This window comes from Dromiciops gliroides, chromosome 3 (genome assembly GCF_019393635.1).
Source record: "Dromiciops gliroides isolate mDroGli1 chromosome 3, mDroGli1.pri, whole genome shotgun sequence".
Lineage (NCBI taxonomy): Eukaryota > Metazoa > Chordata > Mammalia > Microbiotheria > Microbiotheriidae > Dromiciops > Dromiciops gliroides.
Window position 1 is genome coordinate 628,102,602 of NC_057863.1, and position 13,831 is coordinate 628,116,432.

The 13,831-nt window shown below is 48.9% G+C and overlaps 1 protein-coding gene across 13 annotated transcripts in view; it reads right to left on the reverse strand.

The window, feature by feature from the left end:
* CAMTA1 (calmodulin binding transcription activator 1) overlaps positions 1–13,831 on the reverse strand; it is a 1,311,517-nt gene that overhangs the window by 132,737 nt on the left and 1,164,949 nt on the right. For all 13 annotated transcript variants that reach the window (XM_043992683.1, XM_043992682.1, XM_043992681.1 and 10 more), the window contains 2 exons: positions 9,173–9,313; positions 5,804–7,656 (listed from right to left, as the gene is read on the reverse strand). In XM_043992683.1, the coding sequence (XP_043848618.1) occupies positions 5,804–7,656; positions 9,173–9,313 (1,994 nt within the window). The remainder of the gene's footprint in view (positions 1–5,803; positions 7,657–9,172; positions 9,314–13,831) is intronic.

The window sequence follows — 13,831 nt, forward strand, 5'->3', positions numbered from 1 at the left end:
ATTCGCCCGCGTGCCCTTGTGATAACAAAAGACGGAAAGGATGAAAGGGAGCAGGCGGCGGCGGGTGGGGGAGGGGCAGGGGATGCGAGAGCATCCATCTGAAATTTCAGCTGCTGGATATTTAAATGTGCCATGCATTCGTATGAGCCTGGGCCTGGCTGTTTTATAGACGAGGAAACGGGAGCCCGGAAAAGTGCCACTTGTCTAAAGCCACCCCAGTACTAAGAGGCAGAGACAGAGATGGATGATGTTGGTGGTGGCTGAGATAAAGGCCCGGGTTTCACGATTCCCAGGTCTGTGTTCTTTCCATTCTTGAAAAAGTGGTGAATCCACTAATCGATGAAAGCAGAGATAAAAGAAGGACAAGGGAGGGAAGAGGTAAGGGAGCCAGTGGGAATGAAGGCAGCCACGAGGGGCTTTTAAGGCAAAGTTGTCAGGAGAGACAGGATGTCAAAATGCCAGACCGCACCATGCTGCTGAACAGTGTCACCCCAACTGGGTGGGGAAATATGGGCACTGGTCAGAGGGGACCCACCTCAAGTAGATGGGTAGGGGATAGACAGGGGAGGAAAGGCTTGGCCCTACCCACCCATGACTATTCCTGTGAATCCATGCCAGCAGGAAGCAGATTTGGGGATCCCCTAATCTGGGGGACTCAGAATGCTATGGCAGAAGTGATCTGCTCCACTTCTGGGAGCCTAGGCAGCTCAACAGAACAGGGCAACAGACTCCACCCCCATGTCTGAGAGAGAGAGATCAAAGCTAGTGGCTTCCCTAGGGCCAGGTCTAATTCTGGGACCTATGACTGGCAGGTCAGGACTGAGCTTTCCTCTAGGGGAAAAGCCCAGCAGAGCCCTGTAGAAACTCCAAGAAGGCAGCAGTTCCCTGATAGAGTTAGTGATCCCTAAATCTCTGGAGGGAATCTTAAGTCATTTAGTCTAACTCCTTTCTTTTACATATAAGAAATTGAGGCTCGGGGTATCATATAGATACCAGTAGTTTACTAGACCCTAAATTGCAGTTAGAATACATGGCATCTGACTCTTAATTCCTTCTGCCTCTCCCGGGATTTCACATCACACACCTCAGCATCTCCTAGAAATGATTTGTGGCATAAGCTTATTTTGTTAAACTAAAGTGACATTTAAGAAGATTTCGTGTTTCTCCTCCCCTTCTCTTTGCTCCCCCCCCCCCATAACTGGAAACCTCTGAAAGTCCAGACATTCCAGGCTTAACTTCATCATCTCAAGGCCAAGCCTAGATTTTGATTGTCAATTTCTCATTTTCCTCGTTCCTGTGCTGCCCTCTTGTGGCAAGATCTAGATTTGACTTTTTTTCTGAGACAACCCAGTATGGCTTAGGGGATCAGGAAAGGTACTCGTGGGTACCTGAGGCTGGCTGAGAAGGGAGGAAACAGTGGGAAAGTGAGGCTGAAAGGTGAGGGGACACGAAGGGGGCCTATTCTTGTTGCCTCTTTGTCTAGCGATACATTCTCAGTAAGCTCTCTCCAAAGATATCCAAAGTCAAGGGTCAGCTTCTGAGATACTATGCCCTTTAATCCCTAGCTTCTTAAACTGTGGGTCACAATCCCATGTGGGGTCACATAACTGAATGTGGGGTTTGCAAAAAATTTGGCAACAGTAAAAGGTTATGTGTACCTATTTTATACACCTATATACCCATGGTCGAGTAAGAATTTCTCAGGCAAAAAGGGGTCATGAATGGAAAAAGTTAAGAAGTCTGGTTTAACCTAAGTAATGAATGACCTAAAGACACCTCTTAATGGAGAAAATGCTGTTCTGGGCCAAGGCACCAACATTTAGAGACCTTAACTTTTTTCTTCCCACTCTCTTCTTCTTCTTTTTTTTTGGTGAGGCAAGTGGCATTAAATGACTTGCCCAGGGTCACACAGCTAGTGTCAAGGGGCTGAGGTCGGATTTGAACTCAGGTCCTCCTGAATCCAGGGCTGATGCTCTATCCACTGTGCCACCTAGCTGCCCCCCTACTCTCTTCTTCTTCTTCTTTTTTTGCAGGGCAATGGGGGTTAAGTGACTTGCCCAGGGTCACACAGCTAGTAAGTGTCAAGTGTCTGAAGCTGAATTTGAACTCAGGTCCTCCTGAATCCAGGGCTGGTGCTTTATCCACTGTGCCACCTAGCTGCCCCTCCCTACTCTCTTCTTAACCCCTTATAATTCAGCTTCTGGATTTACCATTCTGCTTAAACTGCTCTCTCTAGTGATCTAGTTGCCAAATCCACAGCTTTGCTCAGTCCTCATTCTCCTTGACCTCTTCAGCCTTTGACACTCTCTCTAATTTTTCTGGACACCCCTCTCTCCTGGTTCTCCTCCTACCTCTCTGACCATTCCTTCACTGTCTCCTTTGCATGATCCTCCCCCAGATCATGCCCTCAAACTATAAGTGTCCCTCAGGATTCTTTTCTGAGCCCTTTCTCTTCTCCCTCTATACTACTTCACTTGATATCATCAGCTCCCATGGATTTAATTATGATTTCTATGCTGGTGGTTCTCAGATCTACCTCTCTGCTGACCTCTAGTCTCTCACCTCTAACTGCTTTTCAGACATCTCAAACTGGATGCCCAGTAGACTCCTTAAATTCAATATAGCCAAAAAGAAACATTCTCTTTCCCCCCAAAAAACTCTGGACAAACTTCCCTATTACTGTAGAGGAGTTCCTCAGGCTTGCAGCCTAGGAGTCATCCTGGATTCCTCACTATCTTTCATCCTCACCACCACCCATATCCAAGATGTTGCTGAGGTCTGTCAATTCCACCTTCAGAACATCTCGTGTAACATCTCTCCTCGGACCTGGCTCCCACTCTGGTGCAGACCCTCATCCCCTCACACCTGTGCTGCTGCACTAGCTGCTGGCGCGTCTGCCTGCCCCAAGTCTCTCCCCACTCCAACACACCTTCTATTCAGCCACCAAAGTGATTTTCCTAAAGTGCAGGTCTGACTGTGTCATCTTCTTATTCAATAAACTCCAGTGGCTTCTTCCTATCGCCTCCAGGATCAAATACAAATGCTCTACTGGGCATTCAATGCCCTTCATACCCTGGGCCCCTCCTACCTTTCCAGGCTTCTCACATCTCACTCCCAGACGCATACTCTTTGATGTGGTGTCACTGGCCTTCTGGATGTGCCAGAAACAAGAGCCTCCATTTCTCCTTCAGGCATTTTCTCTGGCTGTACCATGTGTCTGCAATGTTCTTCCCCTTCATCTTTGCCTACTGACCTCCCTGGCTCCCTTTTAAGTCCCAACTGAAATGCCATCTCTTGCTGGAAGCCTTTCCCAGCCCTTCCCAATTCTAATGCCTCCTCTCTGTTAATTATTTCCTTTCCCACTCCCCCTGTACATAGCTTGCTTTGTATCTATTTGTTGCCATGCTGTCTCCCCCATTCTGTTGTAAGCTCTTTAACAGCAGGGACTATCTGCTTCCTAATGTAATAGGCACTTCAATGTTTGTTGATTGACTGAAAGGTTATCGAAAGTAGTTATTAAAGCAGGTATCCCATGTTGGATTTGCATTGGCTTATAATTCAATTGATATAAAGAACATCTGGTGAGGAAGTCTCCATTGAAGCTGATGGGCCCCTGCTTTGTAACTTGGGAGTCCTACAGTCTGGGGGCACTGTGTAGGGTCATTTTGCCAGTCAGAGGTGGGCCTATACCTAGTATTCCTTGACTCCAAGGGTGGTTGTCTACCCACTATGCCACCATGCCTCATTAGTATGAATGGTGTACCAAAATAAGAAATTAAAATGCTATCCCACCTCCTTAAGCAACTGCATGCCAGATGAGGACCTTCCTAGGCTGGCCTCGCCTTGTTCCCTCTCTAGATGGAGCCTTGTGGGGTACCATGGTCTGTCTTCATGTGGGACCTTTTGTTTTACTTACCTAGGGGGCCAGGAGACTCACAGCTCTGTCTCCCTTACCCTCAGCCACTTGATTTCTCACCCTCTGCCCATCTTCCCCAGGCCTATCAGGTGCCTTGTCCCCAGCAGGCTAGTGCCTTTGTGATTCTCCCTCACAGCAGTGAAAGACTTGAACCTCTTGGTGACCTCTTGCTTGTCCAGCACTGGCTTGCCGGCCTGCTTTCCCGCAGCTCCCAGCTAGTGCACAGAGATGACCCACTCCGCCTCCAGGGCTGGGACTTGGGTCAGCTGCTTGGCATGATCCTGACCTGGAATGGCAAGGAATCGCAAGCTTCTCAAGGTAGGGAGATCATTTAGAGCAGGAGGACATGTTGGAGGTCAGAGTCCAGCCTCCTCATTCTACAGAGAAAACAGAGGCCTGAAAAGGGGACACAGCCTTCCCCAGGGTCTTAGAACATTGCACTCATTCACAAAAACCTGAGCTCAAATCATGCCTTAGAAACATACATGCTGCGCCCATTTGGGCAGGTGCTTCCCTCCTGTCTAACATTAGACAGGAAGTAAGGGAAAGGGGTGAGATCTGAACCCAGGCCATGAAAGAGATCTAGAGCTGAAGGGACCTCAGAGGGGAAACTGAGGGCCAGGAAGTCAAGTGACTTCTCCAAGGTCATAGGCAAGATTTGAACCCTGGTCCTCTAAGTCCACAGTCAATGCTATTTCCACTGTGCCAAGTTACTTCAGCATGAGGAAACTCACAGTTTGGGAATTCATTCCATTAATGCTGATTAAAACTAGTCTTTGGTCAAAGCACTTAGTAGATAAAATTGTATGGAGTTGTCTGAGGCATAAGACATGAAGTACTTTGCCCATGGTCACACAGCTAATAAGGGTCCGAGGGAGAATTTGAACCCAGATCTTTCTGATTCCAAGCCTGGCACAACCTCTATTATTCCAGGCTGTCTAAGTTCTTTTCTTTCAAGGCCAGAAGCGTGGTCTTGGGCAAAAAGAACTGATCTCAGTTTCAGGAAACTAAGGCTCTGTCAGTGTGACTTTGGGCAAGTCATTTCCTTTCTTTGGGCCCATTCTCTCTTCTGTCAAATGAAGGACCTAGACACCATCAGTGATGTCTGGGGATCCTTTTAAGTGTGTAGAATTCTCTGGGGCATCCTCTGTGAACACCAATGCAAGCTGCTTGGAGGCCAGGCATATTTCCTTTTTGTCATTGTATCCCCAACACCCAGCACAGGGCCTTGTACACTGGAGGTGGTTAATTAATTCTTGTTGGTTTATGTTACTTTAATAAATGTTGAATTGAAATGATTTGGTCTGAATTAGGAAGATCTGAGTTTAAATCCTAGATGGCCCAGTGGATAATAAGTCTGGACCTGAAAACAAGACTATCTGAATTCAAATGTAGTCTCGACTACTTATGCATGGTGTGACCCTGGACAAGTCACCTAACCACTGTCTACCTTAGTTTCCTCACCTGTAAAACGGAGCTGATAATCGCACCTTCCTCCTTGGATTGTTGTGAGGATGAAATGAGATAACATACACAAAACACTTAGAAACCTTAGAGTACTATATAAATGCTCTTATTATTAGTTAGGTTAGCCCTGATTGGTATCTCGTCCAGCCAAACCCTTCTGACCTTTGATTCTGATGAGGATGTATGTGCAGGTATTAGCCAACCAGGATCGCGAAGGCAGGGTGGTCTGCAGTACCATTTTGAGAAGCACCGCTTGGGAGAGACAGAAGCACTTTTGGATCTATACCTTCCTCAGATATAGATCTTCATAATCAAGAGAAGGCAATTAATTACATGCAAATGATCTCGATGCCCTCGTGTGTGCAATGAGAGATGGCCCCGCTGGTGGCGCTGGTTGGGAGGGGAGCGCCAGCAGCTTACCTCTGGGTAAGACCACTCTGGGGAGTAGTCGGTCACCATGAAGACTCGCCCACTCTGCTGCAGCAATCCCAGGGTGCTTTGGGCTGCGGTGGCCGCAGAGACCACCTCGGCCACATGCATGTAGGCCATGGCGCCGGCCCCGCTCTCGGCGCCGCTCAGCTGCATACCGCCCTGCTGGGGGCTGCAGCAGGGGATGCACATTTCCGCCTGGCCGAAGGAGGCCCGGTTGCCATCTTCGGCCTGCGAGAGCCCCGCGCTGTCCCCTGCCACGAGCTGGTGTCCGTAAATGGTATTGCTCCCACCTTCCACGGAGATAAAGTCGTTGATCAGATCGGAGAACTGGTTGCTAAAGGAGATATCGAAGTGGTCCAGGCTCAGTTCCATGTTCGAAGAGTTATGGAGGCTGTGGTGGGCCACGGGATAGAGCCCCTGGACCATGTTCCCTTGCAGGATGGGGATGCTGCCGCCGTTCCTGATGCCGCCGTTGGTCTCAGGCTGCATGTAGTGTTCCGAACTGCAGCTCTGCAGCTCCCCAGTCTTGAGCAGGTTCTCGCCCCCTTCGGCGGCCTGAGAGGTCTCCATGGGAACTTCTGTCTCGGCTGCGATGGTCTGGAAGTTGGCCTGGAACTGCATGAGCTGGAGGGAGGATGTGGACTCGATCCGGGTCTCTACAGGACCGTTGCAATTGGAGGGGGTCGGAGGGGCCTCCGTCTTCACGGTCGCCATCCCTAACGGCACAAAAGAGCTACTCGAATCGTTGAGACTAGTGTGGGTGCTCTGTTCTAGGGGGAGAGGTTTGCTGGCATCCTGCAGAAAGAAGCTAGGGGAAGGGGTCTGGTGGACGTGGGGGCTGTGCACAGTCTGGCTGAAACTAGAAGCATAGTCCTTGTTGGAGTCTATAGCGCTGAAGTCCATTTGCTCCAAGGTGGTGCTCGGACTGAGCCCCCCGCCGGACGGGAGGAGGCTGGAGCCAGCTGACAGGGTGAGGGAGTTAGATGTGCTAGAGGAGGAATACGCTTCTTTGGACATCTGCTGCTCAAAGGATGTGTCCTCGGTCTTGATCTCCTTGGTGAGGGCTGCGCTGAAACTAAAGCTGACCCTCTCAGCTGTGGGCGACTGCCTCATATTGGTGCCGATCTCTGCTTTCAGTCCCCCACCCCCGTAGGTCTGTCCCTGTTTGGGGTTGTTGAGGAAACAGTCTGGGTCAAAGTTCATGGTGGTTTCTGGGATCTTCCGGCCACCATCAAGGGTGGTGGAAAGCACCAGCTCTTCAGACACATTAGTGGGCAGCATCGACAAACCCTCCGCGCTCCCCGTGGCAGGGAAGGCGAACTTGTGACCGTCAGAGCTCACTGCCAGGACGAGGCCCTGGGTGGTGCCGTCGGAGGAGAGAAGGTGTTGGTTGGGGCCAGCTGTGGGGGACATGGTGTACACAGCCTCGTTGGTGACCTCTGACATGAAGACGGTGGCGCTCTGGGACAAGCTCCCCATCACAGAGGCTACCGCCATACTGGAGACCCCTGTGACCACGGGACTGTCGGCCATATCTGGGTCACTGTTCAATCCACTGCTGATGGACACAGGAGAATTCTGCGTGGTGTCGGGGACCTCCACCTGATTGGTGGAGGACACCTCGGTGCTGTTCTGATGCAGCAGAACGGGCTTCGCCACTTTGCCGTTCCTCTTCTCGCGGCTGGAGGCCTTGCCATGACTGTGCTCATTCTTGCCTTCGGAGACATCATTATTTTGTACCTCTGAGTGAGTGCTGTACCCACCTGTCCGTGGTTCGACCTTTGGCGATATGATGCGATGTTTGGCACTGTTACACTTGTGATGCACACTGCTACCTGCTCCTGTGGCCAAGAGAAGCACAAGACATACACGCACACGAACACGCACACATGCGCACACACACATGCACACGCACACACACATGTGTGCACACACACACAAGGAAGAGTTAGAGTTGGGTCTGTGCTGGGCAGTGATTATCGAGCAACGCTTGACTTGTTTGCTTGGCCCAAACCCCCAGGACTAACACTCAAAAAACTCAGGTCTATTCTACAATGTGGAATTCCATATGTCATCAAGGGGGAAAAAAACCCCAAACCTCAAACCCAAACCATAACTGTTTAGTTCAGATTGGTGAGCTGGTGGGAATGGGTATCTGTCTTTGGAGTTGAGGTTTTATTAGAGGACAATAATTTAATTCAGGCAAAGTCCTCAGTTTAGCATTCTAGGATTTGGCCTCAGTCTACCTTTGTGCTCTTTATTTCCTTCACGTATGACCCTTTACTACCAATATGAACTTCTCACTGTTCCCTAAACATAGCCTCCACATTCTCACCTCTATACCTTCACTCCTGATGGTTTTGGTCTGGAATGCCCATCCGCCATCTTTACTTGTTAAAATCCTGCCCATCCTAGAAGCTTACAAGCAAACAAAGGTAGGGGTGGGGAGGAGGATGGGGGAAGTCCAGCCTTTCTAATCTTATCAACTTTCCTTTATAAATCTTTCTCTAAGAGCTTTTATACTCAGCAAGCCAGGGTAACTCCTCCTCTCATTTCAATTCCATCAGTATTTTTTTATCCATCAGATAGAGGCCATTGTTTTTGATAAAAGGGAAAATTCTCCCATAATTCCCTCACAATTATTCCCCGTTGAGAATCTTAAATTCACCAAGACTTAATAGAGAAGAGACATGACCCTTTAATGATAATATCTAATTAAGGAACTGAAGGGAGTGGGGCAATCTCATCCCAGGGAGCAAACATGATGATTAGGAAAGCAGACACATTCCGTAACAAGTCAAGGGGAACTTGGATCTTTGAAGCCAAAGGAGGTTGAAGGGGAGGTTGGGCTTACCAGCCCAGTGGAGTGGGGGGCCCTGAGTTCACTCTAAGAAACCCTGGGGATGGAGGTCGGGCCTCTTGCTGATTTGTGTGTGTGTCAGAGTAGATTTCGGTCTGGGCAAACTGAACTTCTTTTATCCTTCCTCCCACTGTCCCTACCCCTTCCCACTTCTAAGAGAACATTTCGAATGAGCTGAGCAGGGCCTCCTTCGGACTGCTGTCCGCTGCCCCCCCCACCCCCTAGGAGCCTTTGTCAGGCTGGAGATGGATAATGGCCTCTGCTTTTTCTCTGACTTGTCTCCACGGAGCACCTGCTGTGTGGTGTGATCACTAATCCCTTCTCCCCTAATTGGAAATCAATGCCACACAGAGAGAAGTGAGAATGCTCTTGTCAGGAAGGCAGAGGTGGGGGACCAGGTGCTCACCCAGTCTATGGGTCAGACCCTGTGACTGGTGCCCTCCTTCTCTTGCATGCCCCCCCCTCCAGCCCGCCACTGCCCCCCGGGGCCAACTCACCCAAGTTGCCAGTGCAGAGGCAGTTGTGTGTCCGAGGCTGGGGCTTGGTCTGGTGACTGTCGAGAATCTGCTGCACCAGCTGTTCCACTGAGAAACCAGAGCTGCTGTTCCCATTGCTGCACGTCCACTTGATGCCATGGACTGTGGAGAGAGAAGATGTGTCCCATCAGAGGCCACCCCAGGGGTCCCCACCCAGAAGGCAGCCATCATTCTTTTCAGGTGGCCAGATCTGTGGGTGAAGAGAATGGCATGACGGGGGGATAGGAAGGAGGGAAAGACAGACACATTATCTGAATGGGTACATCCAGCTACCTCACCCTGTCAGCTGGCTCCAGTGTGATGGGGACCTGTGACCCAGCAGGCCTGCTGGGTACTATCTGGGGCAGCTGCTGCTGCCCCACCAAATGCCCTGCTTTCTTGTCTCTTTCTCTCCCTCTATGGTGTCTTTCCCTCTATCTCTCTTTCTCTTTCACACACAGACACATACATACATACACACTCTTCTCTCTGTTTCTCTCCCCCCTTCCCCCTCCTCTCCCCATTTCTCCTTTTCTCTATTTTTGTTGCTCTCATTTTCCCTCCTCTTTGCTATTTTTCATTGTTAATGGAATTTCTCAGTCCAGTAAAGGTGACTGGGAAGGTATGGCTGCTGAATCCTGACTTAGGGTCTTAGGGAAACTTGGCCCTCAGAGCCTTCATCCCATCAGACTAGATTAGATCTCTTAGTCCCTATGCTTAGAGATCACTTCCTGTGCTGGTATCTCATCCTTCTAGTGAACTGTAAGCTCTAGGAGGGTTGGGGACTCTGTGATACTTCATTTGTATCTCCTCTAGCCTTTAACACAATACTCTGGATACAGTAGGTGCTTAATAAGTAGGTGTTGAGGTTGTTACTGGGGAAAGAAATAGTGGGCCATCACTCCAGACATGAATCTTTGTGGCTGTGGATAGGTCATTTTGCTTTTCTGGTTTTCCCTTTCTTCACCATACAATGAGGTCCTAACATAGATGTTTCAAGGCTCCACCCACCTTTGTCATTCTTGCCTGCTCTGACATTCTGTGTCCTTGGGGGTTCATCCTTCATGCTGAAGATGACCAAAATGGCATCAATGTCAGGGCCAAGATCCAGTGTGTTTGACTGTGGCTGACCAGGCCAATAGGAACTCAGAAGGCCCTCCTACAGAACAGGTACCAATAATCCACAAGAACATTTGGAGTGGAGATGGCTCGTCTCGAATTTCTTTTGAACTGCTGCAGTTCTACCTTGCTCACTGAGCACAGCACCTTCTCTGATGAGGGGACGCCATGCTGGGTGGTCCTGTGCCACTGTCTCCCATGTCTCACAATCGATTCCAAAGTTCTTCAGAGAGACCTTGAGAGTGTCCTTGTATCACTTCTGATCTCCACGTGAGAGCTTTGCCTTGTGTGAATTCTTCACAAAATAGTCCTTTAGACAATTGAACAATGTGGCCAGACCATTGGAGTTGTGCCCTCTGCAGTAGAGTTTGAATGCTTGGCAGTTTAGCCCAAGAGAGTACCTCAGTGTCTGGTAACTTATCCTGCTAGGTGATCTTCTATGTCCCAAAGCCTCTCTCAATGGATAGTCTATATTCAAACACTTTCCAATTTTAAAATTCTTTGGTCTATCTTAGACTCTCCAGATCCAAAATTGAGCTCGTTATTTCTCCTCTCAAACCCTACTCCTTTCCAAATTTCCCTATTACTGTTGAAGGCCCCACCATTCTCCTAATCCCCTAGACTCATAACCTAGATGTCCCTGATGCATCACTCTCACTCTCTACCTTTGCTAGATCTCTCACCTACACCTTCTCTCCTCTGACACTGCCATCCCCTTGGCACAGGCCCCTGTCACCTTGTGCCTGGCTTGTGGCAATGACCTTCTGTGGGCATTCCTGCCTCAGGCTACACCTTACTCTGGGCCAGCCTCCTAAAGGACAGATCTGACGATGTCATCTCTCTACTCAAAAAACTTCCAGTAGCTCCCTATTACTTTTAGGATCAACTATAAAATCTTCTGGCATTCAAAGCCCTTAATAATCCAGTCCTCCTGTCTTCACACTTTTCTTACATCTATCTCTCTGTCCTCTATATATCCTGAAATGCAGTGAGCGTGGCCTCTTTGCTCTCCTTCTCACAAAACCCTTCATTTCTGTGCCTGGGGTACTCCCCCTCCTCCTCTCTTTCCCCTGCCTTCCTTTAAGTCTCAGTCAAAGCCTTACCTCTTTATCTCCCTTAAAACCAATGCCATCCCTCTGTGATCATCTTCGATTTATCCTAAATATATCATGATTGTTTGCATACTGTCTCCCCCAGAAGATGGGGGGGCTCCTCAAGAGCTATTTTTGGTTTGTATCATTTATCTAGTGTTCAGCACAGTGGCTGGCATGTTGTCGGCGCTTAATAAATGCCTGTTGACTTCACTTTCCAGTTCCAGTGTGCCACATTTCCTGGTTGTTCCCAGCTCAACATTCTATGTTCTCTTCTGGCTCTGGCATCTTGTGCTTCTGTGGGATTCCCACTGCCTTGTGTGCCTTATGTGTGCACCCAGCCTGCATCCCCTGAAGTTATTCCTGTGTCCCTTTGCGTCTTTAGGTGTCCAGTCACTTTGCTTTGTCTGATGTCGACAGGATGATGCCTGTAAATAGTCAGCTTCTGTGGCCATTGTGTTTCCATCCATCATGGGGTGCAGACCAGGACCTTCCCTTGAGTACTAAGCTGTGACTGATGGCATGTGGGAATTTTGAGCCACAGATGCCCTCAATTCAATTTAATAAATATTTATTAAATGCCTATTTAGTGTCAGGCATCATGCTAAGCACTGGGAATAAAAATAAGAAAAAGAAAGACAACCTCTGCCCTCAAAGAGCTTACAATCTAATGAGCGAAATGCAACACAAAAAGGAAACTGAAGGGGGGGGCAGGGGGCAGGGAGTGCTATCAGGCTATATAATGTTCTCTGGAGTCAAACCGAGCAGAGCTGCTGATGAAAATGAAAGAGTGGTCTGAAAAGTTCAGAAAATTCTGAGCCCTCTCTCAGGGAAGGCTTGGGAGTTTATTCCTTCATCCCTCCAATCCCAGGAGGGAGGCAACTGAGGGAACTGAGAAGGTGAAGATAGCAAAAATCCATTCAGTTGGCATGGGATGAAATTTCAGGTCCTCAGCTTGTCCTGGGGGAGGCATGATGTTCCATGGAGCCACCAAGCAGAGCTGCTGATGGGAAATGGAGTTATCTAGAAAGTCCTGTGCTCTCTCTCAAGGCTGGCTTTGCAGACTGCCTCCAGTTGAGAAGACTTGTTCCTTTAGGAGACTGTCTAAGCTGCTCAGTCTGCTCTGGGTAACCAGAGATTAGGGGAGATGAGGTGGGGAATAACTTTGATGGGCAAGTTCACCAGACCACTCTTGTTCTGGGAAGGTCCTTCAGCCAGCAAGGTTTACATTTTATCTTTTGTTAGTTCACCCTTCCCCGGGCTTGGGAATCTCCTCCAACCCTATCATTTTACAGATGAGAAAACTGTGTTCCAGCTGGGTTTTGGCAGAGCATCCACAGGACCACAGCTTTAGAGCTGGGGGATGTTAGAGGTCACCTAGTCCAACCTTCATTTTATAGATGAAGATCTGGAGGCCCAGAGGTTATGGGTTGGTCACTATGGGTTGATCTTTATGGTACCTTGACACTCTGATATTCTTTGATTCTGTGACTTGGCAAAGCCAAGATTTGAACTGAACTCGGCTTCTTCAGACTCCAAAGACTATACTCTTTCCACACAACTATGTGGGGATCTAAGTCTCAATCCAGGGCTTTTTTTCTTAAGCCTGAATTAAACTAGGGCGACCCTTTGGAGAATTATGCCATCTTCACAGCATAACACGAAGTCGTGCTCACAGATTCCTCTTTTTTTTGGTGGGGCAGTGGGGGTTAAGTGACTTGCCCAGGGTCACACAGCTAGTAAGTGTCAAGTGTCTGAAGTCAGATTTGAACCCAGGTCTATCTGTTAATCCAGGACTGGTGCTTTATCCACTTTGCCACCTAGCTGCCCCTCACAGCTTCCTCTTAACAGGGAATTTTCTGTCCTGTTCAAGTTCTTTAACCCGAACTACTGTTACATCAGAAAGCTCTGCTTGCAGTCTGTATGCCTGGAGGGTTCCTACCCCATTTCTCCCTGCTCTCTTCTACCATCAGCCTCATCTCCTGCTATTTCTAACTCATTTTTGAGAGGAATATCCTCCTAATTGGCCGTTGAGTTGATCATGCTTGAGCCAGTGATGGGTGTGTTGGTGGTAGGTTGTGTGTGTATGTGGGGGGGACCTCTCTAGGATCCTTCCAGGAGCCTGCTCTGGCTGTCGGTCTCTGGCAGGAAGGAGCCTCCCCCATCCTTCACTCTTCCTAGCCGGACAAGTTTACTTCTCCAGTTGCCATCCAGGGGTCCGCTCTGATTGTGTTCATTCGGCTGCTTGTTCTCCTCCTTATGTTGTGAAGGTTATAAAATGAAAACCCAGTGAAGGGTGACAGATTGCAAGCAGAGAATTTCTGGATGCTTAATGCAAATTGCCTACTTCCTGGCACATCCAATATGCAGATTGTCTCCATCCCCCTTTAAAAGGAAAAAAACCCCACCTCTCCTATGAGTTGGTGAGCTG